Here is a 25626-nt window from a genome sequence, read left to right as displayed (position 1 = left end):
TAAGTCAAGGTTAAATGGCTTTGAACTGAAAGACGGTAGACTTAGATTGGAGATAAAGAAGACATTTATTATTTTTTTATAGTGAGGGTGGTGAGACAGGGGAACAGGTTGCTGAGAGAGATTGTGAATGAACCCTTCAAAGGATCAAGTCCTACTGTCCACTCCTCTTTTAATACAGCCCAGAATATAGTTGGCTTTCTGGGCTGCAAGTGCACATTCCTGGCTTATGTCCAGCTACTTGTCTACCAGGATGCCCAAGTCCATTTCAGCAGGGGTACTCTCAAGGAGTTCTTCCCCCAGTTTGTATCAATACCTGGGATTGCCCCAACCCCAAGTACAGTACCTTACACTTGGCCTTGTTGAACCTCATTAAATTCTCATGGGTCCACTTCTCCAACTCCAGAGATCCAGATCCCTCTGGGAAGCCTCAATGGCTTCCCTTCCCTCCGATGTGTCAACCGTAACACTCAGCTTGGATGCCCCTGTTACATTGCAGGGGAGCTGGACTAGATGGCCTTCAGAGGTCCCTTCCAATTCTAAGGATTCTAGGTTTTTTATATTAGTCTCTGTAGAACGTGATTTGTCACTTTGTGAGCCACAATCATATCTTTATGTAGAATGACCTTTGAGCTGGCTGAGGTATGACTCCTATATATATTGTTGTGCAAAGGAAGTAACTGAACTTTCTTAAATGCATTGTAAGGAAGGTAATCTGGAGCAGTGGCATGGAGAATTTCTCAGATATGCTCAGAATCAGGGAGGAATCATGTAGCTGCAAATAATCTATCTTGCACTATTTCTATGATCATGTTACAGAAACCAGTTTAAGTATCCTTTTAAGCAGAACAAGAGGGAAATGTTTGAAAATCCAGCAATAGGATTCTCTCAGTAGATGGAAAAATTATCCTCATATATTTGCATGAAGAAAAATAATCCAAGCTCAGCTGAAGTACTGTAAATCAATATAAGATGATTTTTTCCTAATCATCACATTTGAGGTTTGTAGAACAAAAAATGAACTACACACCCAAACTGCAAATACAAGACAAAAATAGAACAAAAGTCCTTTTGGCTTATTGACATCATATAATTAGCTTAGTTATGCTGCCATACATAAGCAGCTAACACTAATACATTTTTTTTCCTTTGTTATCATTTATCTCCATGAAATACTATCCTTTCTGACGGCTACATAGCCTGATTTTGTAGCATAGCTATGTTTCTTGTGAACAAAGCAAAATCTTTATTTTAGATGACTTACACCATTCAATAAAAGCATTCTGTATTTATTTATAATGCACAAATCAATATTGAAAAGAGAAAATACCATTTGCTACTATATCTCTTTGACAATGTATGTTCTGTTACAACTGGAGCAAATAACTAGTGGGATAAATAGAACATTTCTATTCTCTTTAACAAATATTAGAGTAACTTCTTAGAGTTGAGATGTAATATGTGCAGCTTTTAATCTGTTGTTTTACTTTGAAGGCCAGAACACACGCTATTTAGAATCTAAAGGTCAAATCTCACCCTTGAAAAAAGGAAGTAATGGACTCTGGTGAGATTTGTATGTGATTTTGTCAAAGATCTGTTTGGTCCAGTATTTTATACCAGTTTTCCACTGCAGGAAAATACGTATATTACCATAAACTAGATGCTCTGTTTAATATTACGAATGTATTTGGCACTTCTAAGAAATGTCCTTTAAATTTCTACCACTGAAAGCAAACAGCATCATGAAATCTTGATTTAATTCTGGTTTGCTTTTCCTAAATTTCACATTTTTCATTTTCTGTATTATTGTGGTTTTGGCACAAAAAGGACTGTAGAAAAAATAACTACGAAGTTATATAGCAGTAAGAACAGTATCAATGTCACGTGAGAAATTTTATTTATAAAGGGTCACATAGCAAGGACATATAAATACTATACTACTTTTTCTTCTAACAAGGCAGATCTTAGCTAAGGTATTTATGAAATGTGCTTTAGTATACAGCATGCTTAAAATGAGTCATTCTCAGAAACTCTGATCCCTAACCCAGCAACTTTTAGATGCGTTTGTAAATTTATGTACAGCATCGAGTCCATCTTTTGTCATGAGTTGAAGCTACCGACTGAGAATCTGAGCTTTAAAAACCTGGAACATGCAGTGAAAACATTACTTTTGAATTAACTTTACCTTTGAAAGTTAATTTGTAAAATACAAAATGCTAATCCTGGCAAGCAACTAGAGAAACACAGAGAAAAATGCTGAATAAAAGCATGTTTTTTTTCTGATTCATAACCAACATATGTTATTATATAGCTGTTGCTGATGAGCACAACATGTTCTTGACTTTAAAAGCGCTACTGTTGATCAATTTAAATCAGAATGATTATTAAAGTAATTTACTCTTGTGATTCTCGTCTACATATCTTGTATGTGAATGTATATATAGGCATATATAAATGAAAAATGATATATACACTGATAAATGAATTTTATTGTATATAATTAAGAATATGCAGATTATAAAGTCATAACCGTGCTATAATATTTGACCAATTCGCTATTTTTATTCAAATAATTCATCTGATATTTTCTTGTGTTAAAATTACTTTAATAGTCATGATTAAATTCTGCATTGCATTGTTTTCAGAAATTCATAAAGAGAAAACAGAGAGATATGAAAAACGAACAACACCGAAAGGTAATTCTTTGTCTATTTACCTACATACATGTGTGTACTATATGCTGTCTTTGCCAACTGCATGTGTTATAATTATCATTTTATAAAATAATCCAGAGATTAATCAGCACGAACTGTAAATAATGAGAACTTCATTTGTGTCTTGGCATTAACAAATAGTGTCATTTTAAATTTGTGGGGTTATATTGCAAACTCAAATAAAATTATCTTGTCTGAATCTATCCAGGATAGTTTTTATAGCAAAAGTGCAAGAAGATAGAGTGCAGACAAACTTTCTCTGGTGCAAAATACCTTTAGTGCATTGGGCAAGAAAGAAAGTATATTTATAGACTGGTGGGTGCCACCCAAGTTAGACATAGTTAAGAGTGAGCAAGGTGTGTATGAAAGATAAGAAAAATCTCCACTATAAGAACTTTTTTAGAGTGTCCTCTAACCGGCACTTTCAAAAAATCTATAAAGGAGCTGGCTCCAACTGGTTTTCAGAGGTCAGATAAACAAACATGTTTTCTGGGATACGTGCAGATTTTTTGTGTAATGAAACCTCCTCAGTAAGTATAGACCAAATAAAATTTGATGAGCATCTCTCTCATGTACCAATGCTGTGCTCAGTAATGGCAAGAGAAAGCAACGGGAGTCTCATTAAAAGTAATGTGCATATACATACACTCTCCCTTACACAGTTATATCCTTTATATACATATATTTTCTTCATAGGTTTTTATAGTATTTTACAACTCTAGTGGTAACTTTTCAGCTCTGTGCTAATCAGGGTCGTGTGTAGTGCCTAGAATCTCTTTCCAAGTACTTAATAAATCATGTAGTATGGAAACGAATTTTTTAGGATGCCACTAGGTTAGCTGAGTAATAACTAACTCAGATCCATTAGCAAAGGATTCTAGTTAGGGATTTTCAAAACTCGTATTCTAAAAATACAGATGAAACTGCAGCCTTGACCAAAACAGACTGTTGTGTACAGCACTGTCTATAGAGAAATGCTTTGCTTTACATGGAGGAATGTTACTGTGGCAAGGATAATCACAAAAACGTTATTAGATTGCAGAAAGAAAGACACTGATATGTCATCAGTTAAGTCTCTTTTTGCAATCTTATAATACTGTTTTAATTATATGCTGTACTGAAACACAGGACAATTTTTTTTTGTTTCTAATATTTTATAGAATCACAGAATATTTTGGGATGAAAGTGTCCTTCAGTAACCTGGCCCAATCAATGAATATGCAGATGGTACAGTATATCCAGGAGTTCATCTGATACAATTATAACACTAGAGTAAGGAATAAAGGACACTCACTCTACCCTGGGCTCACATAATAAACTCCAGTGGAGTAGATCTCCAGAAGAGATCCTTCCCCCCCCCCCCCGGCAGTCAGTTCTTAAATGGGTCTAGGAGAGGTGCAACCAAGCTCCACCCCTTCCTGCAGCACAGGTGAATTGCCTTTACCTGTGCTCCCATGGCTGACTCATTGCTCACCTCAGGTGATCAATCAGAGGTTCAGGCTGTGATTCAGCAGCCCCATACAAACATCTAGCTCCAACCTCCCTGCAGTAGGCATGGAAACACTTCACTAGACAAGGTTGTTCAAAGCTATCTCCAATCTGGTTTTGAAAATATTTTTTTTACATTTCACAGAATCATAGAATGACTTGGATTGGAAGGGACCTTTAAGATTATCTAGTTCCAGTCACCCTGATATAGGCAGGGACACCTCTCTCTATATATGGGTTGAGAGCAGCCTGGGGTACAACTCACACTGCAGGTATTTTATCAGCTTAATCAGCTGGAAAAACTGAACCTCAGTTCAGATGATGATAACAACCTCTGAGTACTGCAATTAAACCTAACTTTAAATTGAGGATTTCTTCAAAAAGGATAATGTTAGAGCCATCTAAGGTTACTTGGCTTCTGAATGAAAGCGTCTACACAGAGATTTAATGCTCTCTGACTAATGCATTGTAACTTCATTGTATGAGTCCATTTATCTTAACTTTTGTGAGTGCTGCTCTGCGGACAAGCACTTAGTTAGCTGGAACAAGCAATCTCCACTTTGTGCTCATTCCACTCATCACTTTTAGCCTTATACTAAGCAGTGGACAAAGACTTACTCAGCTGGAAACTATTTTTACTTAGCTTAAGTGTTGGATCAGTTCCTCCTCATCTCTTCTTTTTGCACTTATTTTTTCTGAGGTCAGAGATGTTATCCAATACTGTCTCAGACATTCTAATTAAGAAAAACAATCTAATTTCCCTTTGCTATGTTTTCCATTTGGTGCTAAATCAAATATAATGTTAGACAATTTAAATTTGGAAAACCCACATATGTGCTACACTTCTTGTTTTAAATTTTGAGTGAAATAAATAGCAAGATTCTTATGTGATTAAACTCAGAATACATTGTTAAATTGCCGTAAAATTTTCCATTATAAGCTCCTATTTTAGTTTATTTATAAATTTACCATACTTCAGTCATTGAGGATAAATTTTTTCTTGCTTGGCTTTTCGCCTCAGGCTGAATTTTCATTCAAACTCATGTAAAAATGTGTCAGCAATTTCCAAAATCTAGGTTAGTGAGCACTATGTTGGGGCATTGTATTTTTTCAGTGCTAATACCAGTCCACTCTGAGCTTATGTGTTTGGGTTTTTTTATTTGTTTGTTTTTATTTTTTATATTTGCAAGGAAGTCCAAGCAAATTTATTTAAGTTGTGCGAAAATTTCAGCATAGACATTTATTACAAAGACATATTTCATTCTTATTTTTGTTTTCCAGGTGAATCCAGTATCCTATTAAGAAAAACAAAATATGTGATATTTTAATTGCAAAGTGTGACATAAACCAAATAAAATACTGAATTAAAGTAGAATGGGCAGCTCTAGATTCAGCATTTTTCAGCTGAAGAGTGCCTGACTTAACTGATTTAAAAATGATTTTATATAGTTTGTCATGTTTGTTATATATACAAAAATATTTTATTAACTCTAGTTTGTTTCTCAGAAACTTCACCATATGGCCAACTTGGCTTATTTCTAATCCTAACATAATTCTTCCATGTAATCTTTGAGGGCTTGAGAAATGGTGCATGTTAAGCCATTTGCAAAAAAGAAAGTATATATCTAGGTAAATAAATCTGGAAAAGACGTGTAGGTGATGAAGTGTTGTTTCTGACGAGGTTCCAGGATTATATGCAAATTTGAATATAAAAGCATTTGGAGAGGGAATCAAAAGTTCACATTTAACTACCAAATACCATTGACCATCACAGAGCTTTTTCAAAATTTTTTACCTGTCCCATCCAAAATTGACAACATGCTGGCTTGAAGTATTTTGCACAGTGGTTTCACTTGCTAGTATAGATATAAGATGTAACAGCATGCTACAATTTCTGCAAAAATTCACAGCCTAAGGCCTTCTGGATATAAGGAAAAAATGTTTTTCTTTGGTATGGTATTAGATGTCCTGAAGTAATTGAATGAGTCATCCTGTCCTTCATGTAGTAGCATATTGCTGCTGTGTTCTTCACAGCCTGGTTTTTAGTGTAAATTAGCTGTCCACATTCCTTAAAGGCTTTGAAAAATTTCCTTGTAGTTTGTTTCTACTGTACTGCTAATTGTTATCAGCAATTATTTACCTATTATGACAGCAAATGTATTTCAATAAAGGAAACACACGCAAAGACATAATGAAATTAGTGAAGTTTGGAATGATTTTTCCTAAAGACATGAACCTATATTTTAATGAGGAAATATTTAACCAAGAAAAAATATGTTTGCACCCCTATTAAATTACATTTGCTGCCAAACTGGTGAAACGAGTGTATGCAAAAATATTACTATGTGTATAAAACTCACAGTTGTCTTCTAACCAGGGTTATGTTTTCTGTGGTTTACTTGAGTACAAAATCTTAAATATTGCAAAGAAAATAATTCCCCACTGAAACTGGCAAAAGCTCTAGTCTTTCAAAAGTGGAGTTGGACAAGGAATATATTTATCTGAATTGTTGTGTATTACAACCCTGTCCGTAAACACGGTCCAGAAGTTAAATGGTCAGTAGAGTCCATAAGGATACAAATTTGCCTGCTTCTAGCTGGACGTGTACCTGATTGCTTTCAGCAGCTGTTCCTTCTGAAATTACTTTTTTATTAAAAGAGATGTATTCCTATTAATCCATCTTGTGGCTGAAGTAACATCTAAAAATAAAGAAAAAGAGAGCATGGAAAGCAATATGCTAGCTATTTATTGATAATAATAGAAAGCATTTCTGTCAAGAGCTGAAAATAATTTCCTCCATCAGAAATCTTAGAGCCACTGTGCTTATATCATGGAATTAAAACAAATATGAAAGTTGCTGAATAATTATATTTGTTGCCAAATCATGATCCAAAATCTGAAGACTTAACTCAAAGACAAAGCATTTCTATTGCTCCAGGAATAAAATATTGACACTGAGAAGATCTATACAAGATCCAGTGTCTGTTACTCAGAGATAAAATTCATTTTTTGTTTTTACAAAAATTTTCTTCAATTACTTTTGCAGAATAAAATGCGTACATAATACCAGGAGATTACAGATTTACCATTTAATTTTCTGTTTTTATAATTCTAGTAATTCACAGAGAGAAGCCTCAAAAACAAGAAAGAAATGAAAGGAAGGAACATCTGAAAGGTATGTATTTAACACTTGATCTTTTTTTCTTTTTACCACAGTCTCAAAACTGCCAGATTTGTTGACCCTAGGCCTTTCTGTAAATCCCAATTGTGTTTGAGAGTGGAGAAGGTTCTGTAAAAGCCTGGTGGAAAGAGAATGAGGATTTTAAAGACACTTTGGATTCAGCACTCTGCAGAAAATCTAAAATTATATTCATAAATTAATAAGTTTTTACTGTATTATTTACTTATGTAAAATATGCCCAAAGCATAAACAGGTGCCTTTTATTCTTATTGAATAACTCCAGGAAAAATGTTTTTCTTTAGGCATAATTCTGAGCAAAATGTAGTGCCTAAATCACAACATAAACACAACATGAGGACTTCCTTTAATATTTTTTTTCCCCAAACTCGTTTTGGAGGTAATAAAGGGAGAGCATTAGAGAGAATGTGTTGATTTGCTCTTAGTGAATGCCAGTCTTTTGTCGAAACCTGCCTACTTGTCAAAACACTACAAGGCTTCTGTGAACATGACTTTTACATAAAACCTTGATTAATGAAGTGTCAGACTGGAGGAAAAAACTCATTTTAGAAGAGCAAATAGGTGTATGGCCATAAGGAATCATCCAAAACACGGAAAGACTAATAAGATCTAGCCACTGCTAATTTATTTCAGAAAAGGAAGACAACTCTCACAACAAAAGTGAATATGTACTGTCTAAAATTTGTGCTTGACTAGATCTCTCTAGTTGTCTCCAATTGGAGCTTTTCCATTTTATATAAATAATTCAAATTTCAAGAGTTAGAAAGTCTAACTAGAGATTAATGACAGGCACATAACTTCAGGTGTTTATTAGAGTGAATATTTATTACTAGAAAATGGAATAGTTGTAACAAAAGAACATTTTATCTGAGATTTGGCAAAATGACAGATCAAAGACTATCATGTCTCATATTACAACATGAATGTACCATTGACTTCTATTTTTTTTTTTTTTATTATTTTTTGGAGAAAAAGAGAAACGCTTTGATTTCCTTTGAATGAGAAGAATTTAATGTTTTAAAATATTTCTAAGGGCAGGGGAAAATGTTCGTAGAACCTGAGCAAATGAAGAAGAATAAGGATTTTTAAGGCTTCGCCCAATTTTTATGATTTCTCAGTTTTATCTGGTGAACTTGTGCTACAATTACTCCAATAATGCTACTGTGGATAGAAATATTCTGCATTCGCTGTAATAAGGAAGATTGGTCTAGTTGGTACATTTTATATTAAAATTATGACTGTAGATATGTGTCTTTCTAAGGCTCTTTTTTTTTTTTTTTTTTAGAATGCCTGGAGGAACACAAAATTTTCACTGAATCCCCATATTTTTCTACTTTTCATACATTCTCTTTTCAAGATTAGCATATGGAGATAGTAAACAGCGTCTTAGTCTAATTTCTAATTCATTTCTCCTTAGTTTAAAGAGAAAAAGAAAAGTTATCTAATGACACAGAGAATAAATAGCTGCCCTTAAAAATGACTCAGTCAGGTATGTCAGAAACTCACTCTGAGGTATTCCATCGCTGTACTGCTAAAATACATGAGAGCGAGTGTTCCCTGCTCTTTTTTTTCCAGTCACATATGAAATTCAAGCTACTGTTAAAGATCTTCCTTATTTGCTCATGTTTGGCCAAAGAATTTTACTTGAGTGGGATAAAATCCCCACAGGAGATATAATTAAAACCAGCCTGCAGTTTCATGGCTGATTTTTCTGAAGTGCTCTTAAATCCTCATGCTTATTTTCCATTGTCTTGAAAATTGCAGTTTGAAATTCTAAGAAAAGTGAGTGGGAAATATTACGTGATTGACTGAATATCGCAGCACAGTTTCCACTGTCAAAAAGTTAGTTTTGTCTTTGCACATACTGGGCAGCTAATTATGGCTTTGGGATCATCATTTGTCAGCAGGTGATCTCAGCTAGTGTTACTAGCTATCCATATCTATTACTAGCTATCCATATCCATTGCTAGTTATCCATCCCTAGCCAGCTGGCATGTGACAGAAGTGCCATTTGTGCATGTGGCACTCTAATGCTCCAAGATTGATTCCAGAGTTTCATGAGACTTTGCCTGACAGAAAATGGAGGGGTCCATATGATGTACTGCTTCTAGTGCAGGGAGCAGCATTTACTATGAGCTCTGTCTTTGTCCTTGACAGCCTTCTGAAAAACAGTTTTCAGGAACAGACAGTTGCAAAAGTTGTTCATACTGTAGAAAACAGTTGGGGAATGTAACTATGATTTGGAAGCAGTGACTTAGCTACTGTTGCCTAATAATAACCGTGTATGGTGTGTGCTGTGCAGATATGCATAGGATAACACATTAATAACACAACTTGTCATTTCATCTCAAATGAATTAACTTGGAATAATTACTTTTTATTCTTAAGTTTCTTGTTTAACATTTTATATGAAAACTTTTCTTCTTTTCTAGTGACACACAAAGACAGATCAGAAAAACCTGAAAAAAGGGAGAGGCATACAGGTAAAGATTTAATGTTAGGATTCGTATTTTGTGGTAACTCAGGAATAATTTTCTACTTCACTTCTTTACACGTATCTTTGCAAATGGAAAAAATATGATAGAACTTTTAGTAGAAATCATGAACCCTGTGTAAGGGTTTGCAAACATATGAACTGACAAGAATGTTGCATACCTCATGCATGTTTTTTGTTTGCTTTTTCTGTTTTACTTAGGTTGGTTTCTTTGTCTTGTTTTTTCTTTTTGTGTGTGTGTCTATTGTTGGTTGTTTTTTTTTTTTTCTTTTTTTTTTTTAGAGAGAGATGATATATTTTATACTCTGGTTTACTATAATTTCTCAGTAATCTCTGAGTATTTCCAGCATTCACAGTACATATGGTTACTAAGAAAATATGGTAATCCTGGAAAAATCTCTAACATCAAAAGAGAAAACGTAAACAAATGTAATGAAGCAAGCCGTGTGGGGAATAAATACACAAACAAGAAAATAGCAATAAACAAACATTTTAATTACAGTACTGACTAGACCTATTTCATAGTCATTGAAATGACCAGAACTGATATTTTAAGCATTTACTTGCAAAAAAAATGATATCTAGTATTTATTTTATCTTCAAGAATTCTAAGTTTCATGTGAAACATCGTCACAAGCCTGGAAGATAAATAACAATGCTCACGCATACATTTCTGTGTTCTCAGTATAAACTCATATGCCAAAGTCAAACAACTAGCTGAATGTTTTCACACATCTGGTCCTTGTAGGGTTTGTCAGTGAATAAGAACGTGTATAGATATCAGTTCTGGGCACCTGTGAATAGGTTACTGTATAAACATAAGCTAACAAAAAATTATAAAGTCAGATCCCACAGTGGAAAATATTTCAAAATATGCACCACTAAATGACTACTGCACAATCAGGTATATTTTAACCAGAAAACTTGTCACTTTAGTGTACTTTATTTCAATTTGTGTAGTGGAAATTAAAAGCAAACAAGAAGCCCCAAAGAGCATTAGTTATAATGCCACTGCAATTAGATTTGTAATTAATTATAGTGTTCAATCATTCATGGCTGAAAAAACTGTTAGTTATTATGTGGAGATCAGAAAGTCCTTCAGAAAGAAATACCCAACAAAGTAATAACCAAGAAAGCTCAAAAATAAGAATGAACCGAAGTATACCATTACCAAAAAAATAATAAACAAAAATATGCACAACCCCTGGCTACTTTCTGTCATTGGATTACAGTTGTGCTAGAAAGTCCCTTCTTTTCCCAGCCAATGACAAACCTCAAAGGTACTACATGAATCTTTGACAATTCTGGTTGTATGTTTTGACACCATCAGCAGACAGCTGCAGCTGATTTAGTCTTTCTGGTCATGGTGCCTAGATTGTTCTTAATCCTCTTCTTTTTCTCACCCATTTGCAAAACTTCTCTTTTTTAACATCAGTTAATATTGCTCTTACTTATTTTTAGTGATCCACAGAGAGAAATCTGAAAAGCCAGAAAAGCATGAAAAAAAAGCACCTTCTAAAGGTAACAATAATTATTATTGAATATTGTACAATTTTAGATTTTTATCACTTGTGTATTTGGGGAATGTATGAAGATGAGATGTAATGTTTAAAACTGTTTTAGTCCCCATAGTACAGTCCGTGGCAGCTCTCACTTTTACTTGAGCAGATCTTAATCATCCTCTAAGTGAAGTCTACAGTGTATATTTCTTGTTTAGTTCTCTTGTTTAGATGCACAGATTCCCCCCTAATCAGTCTGGGGGATTTAAAAATACAATCAGCTTTTCCCATGCTCTCATTTTTCAAGACAAGTATTTATTATTGCTTGGTATTTGAATTTTTTTGCTCTTAAGCTTTCTTAATTATCTTAAGTGTTGGTTTGTTATTTTTTTTTTTTTGTTGGTTTTTTGTTGTTTTTTTTTTTTTGAAAGAACCAGATATTTCTACAATGAAGTTAGATTCTAGTCTTCGCTTAATTTTATTCAGTCAAACCACAAAAAAAAATACAATACAATGTATCTTAGTATCAGCCTTTTATGGAATTTGATAATTTTTATGGCAATCTGATGATAATGGGAAACACAAAATAATTAGGAGTGATTTTACTCTGTCCAGAGAACAGAGACTCAAATGTTAAAACTTTAGGTGGCAGTGAAGAGAGAGAAACTATAATGACATAAAGACTTTAAAGACTGAAAAATAACAGTTATGGGGAAATGAGGATGCTCGAGTCTAGGCTAAATTCAGGGAACAAATATTCCAGAAAAGACTTGCAGCTACTTCCCCTGTTGTGAGATTTTTTTTCTATGCCCAATAAAAAAGAGCTCTTCAAACACTGTTAAATATTCCAGAAAATTTCAGTAATACTGTCAATGGTTTTACAGGCTGGTTCAGCCCAGTTCCATGGCCAGTAGGGTGGAGGGGTTCATGAATCTACATTTCTGGAAAGGGGAAGAAAGGGGACCCCAAATCATTTAAAACAGTGGCAACGATCTGAGAATAAACAAACTACTTTAATACATATGGTATTGGAATGGAAGATAACACACTACGATACAATATAATTAGAACTGAAACTAACTAATCAAATATAATGAGAGAGAGCGTCCGAAAGGTGGAAAGGCCTCAACATAGCGCAGAGGTGAGACACACAGTCAGGATGAGCAGCAGGGACGAGAGAGAGCAAAAAAAAGGACAAGTCAGGTTATCTACCAGGGCTTATATCCCCTCTCTGAATTCAAAGTCCTCTGGGGTATGTAGTTCTTCTCTTCTGGACAGGTACCTGGAACTGGAGCATTGACTCTTTAACTCCCAGTGCACTACATGATGTTATGATGAGGAATACTGATAACCAAACGTCATAAAACCATGACAAATATAAGTTATAATCAAAGAGATCTTCTAAGAGTGAACTTAAAAATAGAATAGAAATAGAAATAAAAACAGAAATAAAGAAAAATATCAGTCGTAGGACATATAGATAGCAATTCCAAGCTGAAATTCAGTTAGAGTAGTATCATTTGCAAGAGGGGTAATTAACTGCCAAGCCTATTTTGTATCCAGCAATGTATCTGGACAGCAAATACAAAAGGAAAGATAGAAGTCACTTCATAGCATTTTGACTGCCTTTCTGGGACATCCATCGTGTACAGGTACTTCCTTGTGCAGACATAAACTCTCTCAGATATAGCTCTGAAGTGAGCACAACCTTGTGGCTGTATTCACAGCAAATCCAGGTTAAGAAATCCCTTTTTCTGTCAGAATAATGAGACTAGTGTAGTCACACAGATTACTGTTGGCTTGAGCACAGGCAGAACAAGCCTATGTTTACTCAGAGCTTGTGCAGAGCAAGTTTATGACATTTGGAATATACAATACAAACATTCTGTAAAAATCTTCATTTCTGTGTAATTGCAATGTCCTCTGCTTAGGTGATTCTCAGTAGGTATTTTGAAGCTTTTCAACCTAGTGAACCTGAGAAAAAAGAAGAATTTTACAAAACAAAAAAACAAACATGAGTTGTAAAGAAATGTGAAACTTTCAGGAAAGCTGTTGTGTTTTAACAATTTTTTCAAATTTTAACAAGTTTTCTCATTTGTTTGTTTGTTTGTTTGCTTGTTTTTAAAATTTTCCTAATATACAACTGTACTCATTTCTAGTAATTCAGAAACACAAACTTGAAAGACATGAAAGAACTGAAAAGAAACCTCCTCCCAAAGGTATTTATTAATTTATATATATATTTTTTTAACTAGAATTTACTTCAAAATTTATAAACTTTATTTAATTGGAGTAGAGAATAGAATGTATATGAAAAATCATCTACGTTACACTAAAATTTGAATGAATTAAAACTTCTTAAGAGCAACCAGAGGTTAGTTCTATGCATAAACCATTTGAACCTGTTGAAATTTCAATGACTGAAATCCAAAGAATCAAGGAGTGTTGGGTTGGTAGGGATCTCAAATATCATCTAGTTTCAAATCTCTTGTGATGGGCAAGGTTGCCACCCACTATATCAGTCTGCCCAGGGCCCCATCCAACCTGGTCTTGAACATCTCCAGGAACGGTGCTCCTACAGCTTCTCTGGACAAGCTGTGCCAGTTTCACATGACTCTATGAATAAACAATTTCCTTCTAACATATAACCTAAGCCTCTCCTCTGTTAGTTTAAAACCATTCCTTTTTGACCTATCACTATCTGCCCAAGTGTCACTCTCCGTCCTTATATACTGAAAGACCACTGTAAGGTATGTAAGATATTTGGAAACCCCTTCACTCTGCTGCTGGGCACATTATGAATAGTCCTGTCTCAGAACAAATGTGGGAATGTGGTCAAAGAAAGACTCAAAAACACAAGACTTCTTGATCAGAAACCTAAACCTATCCAAAAAAGCTACAATAACCATTAAAAAAAAAAAAAAAAAAAAAAAACCAAAAAAAAAAAAAAAAAGTTCACATATAGTATTTCTGTCTAAACCTGTTTGGCTTTGAGGAATTATAGTTTTCATCAGATCTAAACAATATGTTGATGAAAAATATTCATTAATAACCACACAACACAAGATAAAATGTTATTATTTTTGGGGAAAAGAATGACACTGAAATTTTGACTTGATTACTTGCAGAGGAGAAGAAAGTAAAGCACACCAAAGTGGAAACAAAAGTTAAAAAGGAAGTGAAGGACGGAAAAGGAGAAGCAAAGATGACCGAGAAGATCAAGCAGACAGAGACTAAAACAACAGAAGTTGGGTTAATAAAGGCCAAACCGAAATTCAAGGAGGAGAAAGCTCTTCAGCCTCTTACTAAATCGGAAAAGAAAGGTAAACAGTATGAGGAGGAAACAGACGAAGATCTTAAAAAAGTAGTAGAAATAAAGGAGAAAGAAGGAAGTTAGAACTGGCAAGGACCAAAATCCACCCATGAAAAAGAAAAGAGCAAAACAAATTCCAGCTGAATCTCAGGTTGTTAGATGGAAACTATCAAGAATAAAATAAGTTTAATGCAGATAACTGTTTTTTCATGGCTAAAGATTCATTTTTAGTTTGAATCCTCCTTTACCAAGGACCAATGTCCCCAGTAGGCTGGAGTCTTCATGGATTTGCTCAGTAGAATGTTATTTTTTTTACAAAATTTACTTTGGAAAATACCAACTGCCCAAAAATCTGTTGGAAATTCTGTTTATTTTCTCAATCTCCATGTCCTCATTAACAATTATAAAAGTAGCAGCAAATGAAAGAATGTGTAATCATTTGTATTGCATCAGAGTATGTGAGACATTGCCATGTACTGTATGACATAATTATATGCCTGCCTGATGTTATTTGATATGATTGCATTCCAAATTTCTCCTAAAAAGGAAAGAAATGCCATTTCCTTGATGAAAGGAAGAAATTAAATTATAAAATAAGGAATCGACATGCATCAACACAAAATGCAGCTGTTAGTTATATGCTTCTCTTTCTCAGTCAGCCTCAGATGTTGCACTCCCAAGTCATTATGAATGCTCTGTCCCTCGATAAACCTCTAACTATTCTAGTGAACTAGATTCAACTTTGTATGCATGAAGTAGAAGCTGACTTTCTGTAAGAACTGCCACAGCAGCCACAGGACTATTCTGACATTAATAGAGTTAGCTCTGCATTGCACAGCACACCTATCTGATCATTTCAACTGATAACCACAAATAAATTATTATGGCTGAGCATCAAAACAGCTATTGCTACACAGCTATCCCTATCTGAATGTCTGAATCTAAAGGGGCAAACCCTCCAAGAACGTCATACTCATACTCTGGACGCCGTAGGGGTTGTTTAAATTATGTATTTCTAGAAATCTGAAAGGGGAGTTTTTGAGACAAAGCCCCTTTCTGACATGTGTAGTATATTGAGAGAGCATTATTTTATACAATTTATACAAATAAATGTATTTTAGTTAATTCCGGTTTTCACTTGAAATACTGCAGCCCTTGAGGTATAAAATCAAAGCAGCATCATTCATAACGTTCTGATGAATGGAAAAGTCCAGCAAACTGTTGAATTGCCATTGGGATGTGCAAACCTCTTTTAGTTTTTGTTTGCTATGACAAAGTTTTGGTAAACAGTGGAATTCACTTTGTACTGTTCAGGTTAAAGCTCTCAAAAAGCAACAGTTGTGCAGATGAGGCACTTTATTCTCTTGATAGAAAACGTGTTTAAAGTGAGTTGGGATCAAAGAGAGAAATAGATGGAGTGAAATAGATAGAGGAGGGGCGTGGTTTGTTTGTTTTTTTTTCTTTTAACTGATAAAAATTAGGAAAATGATCAGTTTTATCATCAAAGATTAACATATCACTTTGTAAGTCTGCTTTAGATTGTGACCCCAGGGACTGTGCACTGAACCACAGCAGGTGGAAGTGGAAATGAACAGCTGGAGCATAGAAAGAAAGGAGTCTCTTAAAATGTCCTTATCACTGGAGATAGAGTCACATACATTCAGTGAATGCTGCCTCTTTGACTTCTGTTCCTTTCACCGCAAACTGCTGCTATCCAACCTGATACTCTCAGAAAATTCAGATCTACATTTCAGACTCAGTGTGGCCCATGATGATCACAATTTTTAATTTAAAATGCTTTAACCAATGTTCCCTAATCTTGCAATCCTTACTTTTCCTTGTTCAAGGGAGTGGTTTAGCCAGCATTTCCTGAAGACTGTAAAAAGAATTGCAGTAAACATAAATAGGAGTTGTTATGATGCTCCCACTGTTGTATCAGTCCTCAATGAAATTAAAATTAAAAAAGATAGTCTGTTTCCCAGGTAAATCTGATGAGGTCAAGTGACAAAGGAATACCTGTGACTGTTTTTATTAATAAGAATTTAGCTCCAAACATTGAGATGAACTTTCAATCATCAGGTGAAAATCTGTATCACCGTGATAGACTTACAAGGTTAAAACTATTGTGAAATTCTCATTTGAGCAGGAGAGTTTAAATTGAAATTAATTTTTAGCCATGAAGTGTTGTTTGGAGAATCGTACTCATTTAAAATTCCCAATGTTTCAGTCTTTGCCAGTTGGCAGAATTGGACTTTAATAGAATGTTACTGTGCACCTTATTATTTCATATATAGTAGAAATACTATCTGTGTTGTTCAGTTTAGAATTTTGCCTTCAGTTTTCTTTACAAGTCCCATTTTTCAGGAGTTGAGTTACTTAAAGAAGATTATTACAAAGTCTTTCTTTCCAGGTGTGGTTAAAACTATTATTACTATTTTATGTTTATTCAGAAAAATAATGTTTTTATATTTATCACAGAAAAAAAATGTCTATTTTGATCCTTGTTTGTATTACTATCATTAAAAAACATATTATTTTAGTATCATGGGAACTGTGTGAACTGCTAAGTCCCCCAGGCTATGCCTGTATCATAACTTAAATAGATTCAGCACAAGCTTGTGCTCTGTCCTGTGACAGTCCATACAGCTTATGTGCCCTGACAGTTTAGTATCATTGCCTTTTAGCAGTCTCTTATACAATGCCTGGAAATAATCCAGAGGCTCTTCCAAATTAGCAGCATGGATAAAGACAGACAGACTCCCAGCAAAATGGGGGTAAGGAAAATTCAGGTTTCTGGGCATGAGCTGTGCCCTGCCATTTTCTCTCAGGGCTAAACAATTAACTGTGGTAATTTTTATTATACAGACGTAAGCTGATTGACTAACTCACTGAGGTCCTATCTCCAAGCATGTTGAAGTCAGTAAGCTGACTTCAGAGGGGCTTACTGAGAATACTTTTTCTTGCTTCTACTTTCCTCTCTCACCCACCCCCTCTCCATGACAGAAAATTAGCACATAGGCTTAGTACAGATATTGCAGCCAAAATGTTCAGATTCCTTAAGGACGGAATCCAAGACTGGAGCTGATCAAAATGGTAAATTTGAATTCCTAGATTCAAAATCAGAAACTATTATGGATAGTCATTAAAAGTTTAAAAGCACTCATGGACTTGTGTATGTTCTGGCAAGTTTGGCCCAAGTCCTTCAATTCTGACTAGAAGTCCTGCCAATTTAGTAATAGGAAACAGCTGCATGGGCTCTAATGGACTATAGAAACAATTGGTTTAACTACTATTGATGCTCTAGTGAACTCTGTAAGAAAGTAAATAATAAAATCTTGCATTGTTAAGAATATGATTTTATATTTTCTTTTTTATCATTATTATTTTTCTACATTTGAAGCATTTCAAAGTCTGTATAATACTGTTTTGAAGATGGCAAAGAGAAAGAGTGGCCTTATAGGTGTGCAGGAATGAGATGCAACTGGAGATGGAGAATGTAGCTTATGTAACCGTACCTTGGAAGTATGTGGTAACTGTATAGGACAGACAGATTAATTTGCTCAGCCCCTTTATTCAAAGGCTGTTGTAAACCTACACAGCTAACCAAAGCCTGCATTTGATCATCATCATTAACGCTGGAAGATAGTGTCCCTTGTAGTCCAGTGGGACAACATATTTTTCCAGCCAACTGGAGAGTTCAGCAAAAATATTGTAATTCATTTGCACTCAGTTATATAAAGATTCTTAATCTTAGCAATTTTGATTGAAGTCTACCTCTCTGATTATATATAAAAGAAATCAGTAGACAATCAACATTTCTGAATTCTGAATTTCATGTAGATAAAGAAGCTGAATAGCAAAGTTTTACTATTTATAATCAAATTTATTATATGCATTATATATGTCTATGTAAAGATATATGTAAAGATTTTGGAAAATAATTATGTAGTGAAATGATAAAATTCAGTTGAAAATCTCATTGCTGCAGAAGTGTAAGTACACAGAGTTCTTTTTATATTCCCATTCAATAAGCTTACATATTGATTATACTGTTAACGCAGTATTAACAAAATACTGTGATATAAAAGTTTATTGAATTTTGCTATTGTCTTATTGAGACAATATAAAATGGATTTGCAGGGATATGAAATATTCTTTGGACCATATAGTAGTTTGGATTGTGCCTCTGTGGGGAGCAAGATAGTACATTGCTGTACTGGTCCACACATTGCAGGCCAGAAAGAAGAGGTAGTGACTCTGAGGTAGCTCTTAAGTACTTGACTGGGTGGCTCACAGTTATATCTGTACAATAAATAGTCTCTTTCTGAAAATGTCTAGAAGTCAAGTCCAGGGGGAAAAAAAAAACACAAAATAAGTAAGAATATGCAAAAATATCCCCCAAGTGAGTCTTTACATTGCCAAACTATATCTTCATCATTAAGTAGAAACAACAGTTTAATTTGCTTTCTTCATTACTCTTTTTTCCTCTTTCATCTGTTAGATCAATATGCGTTCTGTCGCTATGTGATTGACATGTTTGCGCACAGGGATTTTTATCCAGGTACTTTCCTACATCATTGAACTCCTAATATTCTTCTGTTTTCCTGAGAATTTCTGCTTCTTTATGCATTGGAAGTGTGATTTGTGTTGTTGAAAGATTTCACAAGTGCAAAAAGATTGTGCGAATAGTTTTAATAAAGCATAAGATCTAATGGCTGTCTTATTAAAGCTTTTAATTTTCTGTCTACTATGCATGAATTAAAAATAAGGTTATGTTAAAAGTAGAGTCAAATGTAGCCTGTAGAAATTGCTAAAATATTCCATGCTTTTTTGTGTGCGTGTGTCTGAAATGCAAGAGAAAGGAACTTATTGTTAATAGCTCATTGCTTTTTTTATCCCTGCAAATAGTAAACCTTAACCCCAAAATGCTTCTAGAAATGAATTATTGTTGCTCTTAGTATATCAAATATCTTAGCTGAGCAATCACCTCTGTGCTTTATCTTCCCCCTTTCCACATCTCCATGCTTATCTGTTCTAATACACAAAGATCTTAGGCAGATATGTAGCTAAAGCAACTGACCATGACTGAGTACTGTTTTATCATGTTAGATCAATTCAGTTTGCCCAGACTTTATTTAATTGTCACAGTTCCTTCTGAAATCATAATGGAAATCATCCAACACAACAGAATAAGATAGAACAACATAATCCTAGAAATGAAAAGCAATGATATTTATAAAATCAGGGATGAAATACGAAGGCACATCATTAGCATTACAAGCTTTGTTTTGTCATTATTTGAACAAGAAGATCTCCACTGGTACTCATCTGAAAAGTCTGTGTTTCCTTATCTCTACTTTGTACCTTTGCTCTTCTCTTGGTATGTTCTCGTACAGTTAAAGCTAGGATACCCTAAGGATGTATACATGCTCTCGAAATGGGGAGAGAGAGGACACAGTTATTTGTGGAGAGAAAATGAATAACCTGGGTATTTTAAAGGGAGAATATTGGTTTGGCCTTTTCTTGAAGAATGACATGGAGAGAGTCATGGTTGCATTAAAAGAGAGAAAAATATGTCACCTCTGGGTTTTTTAAAGACAGTTAGTTATGAATAGATGGACTGATCATCTAGCCTCAGATTGTGAGAAATATTAAAAAACCTTCCTGAGACCTTCAGTTTTGCTTTAATTTACAAAATAGCATCCTGTACCAGATGTGATTCACCTAATCTCTGGCTTTGTGCAGCTGTATCATTAATAATATACAATGTGAAGAGATCTGTGGAGCTGTTCAAGTTTTTTCTCTTGGAGTTCTCTTGATGTCTGAAAGCAGCTTTGACAAGTGTCAGAGCTGTTTCTCCAGGCAGCTTCCTGGGCTATTTGGCACTCTACTAAGGCAGAGCAGACCTGCTGTGAGAAGGGCATTTTGGGGAAGATTGCTCTCCAGTTTTTATCTTTCCAGAAAGAAGAAAACTGGAATGACCATGAAGGGAAGTGGAGACAGACAGGAGTGTCTGTAGTGAGTTGAATTTCAGAAGATAAAATACACAGCTGGCTACTCTTTCTTCCCAGTATTTGCTGTGTGCTACTTCACTATGCTATGACAGAGCTGTGTTGAGAAATCACAGAATAAACATAGAATAATAAATATTCTGTTGTTATTGGGTGTTCAGTTGCCATTACAGGTAAACAAAAAGAGAAACGGTTCAAGTCCCCAGAAAGCAAAAACAAATTATAGAGGTGCTTATATCATTTGATTTCTAAGAAGAGAGTAGCTCCTCAACTTTGGATCTCCAAAAGTCTAGCAGTGACTCCACTGTGAAACAGATGCTTTTTGATTTACAAAGTCATTTGTTATATGAAAAGTTAAATGTTGTGAACGATTGTTGCGGAAAAGCATGACTTATATTTGTGAATGTTAAAGTATTGCCTTCATAACCAGATTTAGTCAATTCACACTCTGTGAGAAACAGTGTTGAAAAATTCAGACCACGTTTCTGAGAAGCAAGGTAAAGGCCCAGTATGCTTAGTTCTGTGCTATTTGTGAAAGAGAACAAAAAAAAAAAAAGGAAAATTTCTTCACATAAATGTACTGGCTATTTTGTAAAATATATTCAATGTTTATACCAAACATGAAATTCTATTTCCGAGTTTAAGATCTGTTTCCCATTCATTATATTCTTAAGACACAATATATGGACTATTTCAATTATAGCAATTAATGAAAAAAAAATCATATTACTTATTGGCAATATTGAATAATTTTAGGTTTATATAAATATATACTCGATTTTAAAGTAGATACTTAACTTGGCATTTTATATTGATCATATAATTAAAAGCTACACCCACAGGCATGCCTTTCCTGAATTACATACACTTTTCAAAATATATCAGTTAATAGATTTTTGTAGTCACTTGAACAACATATTGGAGATGAGTTAATGCTCTTGCTTTGCTTTTAAAAAGTAAGACTGATTTTTTTATTCATTTACACAATGTTTTACATTGTTACTGTTGATGTCGCTCTAAAAAAAGAATGAAATATTCATTCAATTATTCCACTGTACACAATGGATCTATAAGACACTGTAGAAAGAGGAATTCTTGCTAAGTTTCTTCATGAAGCATCTACAATCACTTTCTTGTTTCTCTGATCAGTATTTGTCCCCAACATTGAGTAGTTTCATACAAATCCGCCTTTAATTCCTAATAATTATATCATTATAAATTATCTTCCAAGATTTCTGTTTTACATAGTGTAAAAGAGAGTATCCGAGGTCCTCGTAACTTTACAATAGCTATCAGTGGAATTTTAGCCATTGGCATGGATAGGATTTTCTAGATCAGAAGTCCAATATTTTAGTATCTTGACTGCAAAAATGGCCCAGTCTGAGAAAAGAATATATCACAGTCTTGAACTCTACTACATATAGGATAAAAATCAACTTTCTAATTTTATCTGACAAAGTACAGAGCTTGAGAATATTTTTTATTTTCTATCTAGCCTGCATGTGTGCCAACATTCCAGAAGTACTGTTTAACAATTTTTCCACCACAGGACAGACTTTCTGATCTTATTTATCAGCGGATAAGTGTTATGCAGCCAAGTATGGACAGTATTGTCTGAGCATTAACAAAATCCCTTATCCAAATTGCTTTTTATTCTTTTTTAATTCCTATGAATGAATTTGAATTTCTGTCAGGATTTTAAGTTTCATTTATAAAGCTTTAAGACCTACAGGGAGAGACTTGTTTTTAAATAGATGTTGTGACATATTCATTCTGACTGTCACCTCTATTCTTTTACTGATTCTGAGGCCCAAGATACCCTTTCTGATGTAAAATGCTACTGAATTTCTTTTGTCCAGTTTCATGGACAAAGTCATCTACAGATATTTGATAATTTATTTAGTATACTTGAACTTTGTTCTGAGGGATATTTCTGGTGTTCATATTCATATTTCCGTGTTATTGGTAGGAGAGAAGATTATGTTTTAGTACAAACCTCTAATTTTATTTTTATAACTATTTCCTTGCCTTTTGAGAATTTGAAATTTTCACTGACACAGATGGTATTTTAGTGACAGTGTCTGGACACTATTTTTGTTTGGAGTACACTTCTCTAACTGGATCCACTCTATTTTCTTCACCTTCCACAATATTCTACTCCATTGTTTTCCCTGTAATTTTATCACATGCTTCATCCATAATAGTATAAATGACATTTTCTGCATTACTCTGACAGATTATGTTGTTCCAAGAAACTTGTTTTCTTTGCAAGTATCTAAAGAAGCAATTATTTTTGTGACCTTTTTTTTGCATGCCTGCCTCAGCATGTGGTTGTGCATGGTGCATACTGCTGAGTTAAGTGATAAGCATCTTTTGTTTATTTGATTCTAATTTAGCACCCTTGTTTCCTGAAGATATACCAAATATTTCTGTTTAGCTTTTGTTCTTATTTCGATTACTTGGAAGTTTGTTTTAGTTAGTTTTAGAATCATAGAATCATTTGAGTTAGAGTTCAGTTGGAAGAGACCCTTAAAGATCATCTAGTCCATCTCTTCTGCAATGAACAGGAACACCTACCACTAGATTAGGTTGCTCAGAGCCCCATTCAGCCTGACCTTGAATGTCTTCAAGCATGGGGTGTCTACTACCTGTCTGGGCAACCTGTTCCAGTGTCTCATCACCTTAGCATAAAAAACTTTATGTCCAGTCTCTCCTCTTTTACCTTGAAACCACTTTACTTTCTCCTATCACAGCAGGCTCTGCTAAAGATTCTGTCCCCTTCTGATAGCCCCGTTTTGATACCTGATGGATTAGTTTTCCTTTACTTTACTGAATTCATTTTACAGTGTTCCAGTTTTGGTTAAAAAACTTGCACTGAACAATACCTTGTCCTCACTAGTGGATGATCTTTAAAGTTGACTCATTGACAATGATCGTAATAATTCAGGCAGCACATATATTACATTATTGACAGTTTAGCATATTTAAAATCTTTGCACTAAAGTATTCAGCTACCAAAGCTTATATCACCAAATGACCATCTCCAAAAACAGTTGTACTGCAAAGGAATGCGACCATAACACTTCATTTCATCAGTCTACCCTCATATGTTCATTGTGTATTTCCAGAGGCCAAAGTAGACAGTCCTGCTAATCTTGTGCTGTTGGCATAACATTTGCAAAGGAGAATTTCATTAAGATTTCTGGCATATGTGTACTGCAAGGGTGTATCTTATAATGGAAAAGTCATCCCACTTTCTCATTAAAAATTAATCCAAGTCTCACCCGAAGTGCAATATGTTAATAAGAAGTATATATATATATATATGTATATATATGTATGTATGTATGTATGTATATGTATATATATATATGTATGTATATGTATATATATATATATGTATGTATATATATATGTATGTTTGTATATATATACACACATATATAAAATAAAGATAACAAATTCAGGTAAGTTGTGACCAGATTCTGTAAGGAATCCTAGAGTTAGCTTAATTTCTGAAAGAAGTGACAGATTCAATGGCTTCTGTGTCTACGATGTTCTTACAATACTTGTCTCCTTTTTTCCATTGTCAAAAGGTATTCAGTTGTAGAGCAGGGATTATTTCTATTACATGAATGTGGTAAGAGAAGTACAAGACAGTGCCAGTGTGATACTTGCTATTTAATATCTAATATGATTTATGGTGATATGGATGTAAGTGTACATTAGTATTTTAAGATCATGGGAAAAAAATGCTGTGCAAGATCTGAGAGTATTGATTAACTAATTTTGAATGTAAAAAGAACTACATTCTCTGTGGGGGAGCTACAGCTCTGGAGTTAAATACTTGCCTTCCTCTGTTCTCTCTTTAAAACATTGAACTATTTTTAAGTGTCACTCTTACTTGATTGAAGACTAGGATCTGTTGTGGATATGCCAATGGCACTGTTTAACTTTTCACACTATTACATCAGATTTATATGGGGTTAACTTTGTTACGAGTGGAGTTCCTCTCATTGTATACTGATGCAGGAAAAACAATCATATTCAATAAGAGAATAAGACGATATTTGCTTCTTGTTCAGAGGGGTTCAGCAAGAGAAAATACTGGCAGAGTTACACTCTTTCAAATTTGCCAGAGAACACTGGATAGACAATCCACATATATAACTATTGTTATTATTATTATTATTACTATTATTTGGCAGAGGGAAATATATGTTTTCTGTTGTACCCTATTCAGTAGTCCTCTTCTCTAGAGTCCAAAATAAGCAACACAGACATTTACGTTAGTGAAATGCTAAAGGAAGAGTTTGAAAGCTGTGAAAATGTTTCAGTTTTTCTTTTTAAACAGGGAAGATATGTGACAACTTTCTCCATCTGAAGGTAGAGCTGTACCCCCAAATTTATGGAGACTCATTTAGATTGATGTTTAGAGCTGGCAGTTGCTTATCCATAGTTGTTTATGGAAAAAAAAGGTTCCTATGATGAAACTTGTCAGTACATTTTTTTCTGCAGCTGACGTAAATGGAGATGATTCAGTGATAGAAGTATTTATTACACTAGTGATCTCCTCGGAGAGTTCTGAGTACAGTCTGAAAACAAAGAAGTAATAAACGGAAATTATGTATTAATTGTTGGAAAATGTCTAACTAATTTATTAATGATAAATTCTTGCAATAGTTTTAGCTGTCATTTAGTGTCTAAATATTGCTGGATTTACATTTCAATTTTGTTGTACAAAGCTATGAGAAAATGTCTACTGGTGTCATTTCAATCTTGTTGTTCTCTGTGACTCCCTTCTCACCCCAGTAGATGTGTCTATTTAAGTAAACTCTGAAATGACATTGATCTTCTAATAGAGACGTTATCAGCACACAATCCTGACACTGTCCCACAGTGGCAAAACAG

General features: G+C 34.3%; 1 protein-coding gene across 1 annotated transcript in view; it reads left to right on the top strand.

Annotated features, from left to right (window-relative positions):
• Positions 1-25626, top strand: part of TRDN (triadin) — a 206521-nt gene that overhangs the window by 60128 nt on the left and 120767 nt on the right. Inside the window, 7 exon segments of the mRNA XM_042827318.1 lie at positions 2643-2693; positions 7315-7374; positions 9831-9881; positions 11354-11413; positions 13551-13610; positions 14520-14714; positions 19206-19265. Coding sequence (XP_042683252.1) covers positions 2643-2693; positions 7315-7374; positions 9831-9881; positions 11354-11413; positions 13551-13610; positions 14520-14714; positions 19206-19265 — 537 coding nt within the window.

This window comes from Centrocercus urophasianus, unplaced genomic scaffold (genome assembly GCF_019232065.1).
Source record: "Centrocercus urophasianus isolate 14NV4802_14NV808 unplaced genomic scaffold, USGS_Curo_1.0 seq_10, whole genome shotgun sequence".
In the NCBI taxonomy this organism is placed as follows: domain Eukaryota; kingdom Metazoa; phylum Chordata; class Aves; order Galliformes; family Phasianidae; genus Centrocercus; species Centrocercus urophasianus.
The sequence above is the reverse complement of the archived record's forward strand: the minus strand, read 5'-3'. Positions and strand labels throughout refer to the sequence as shown.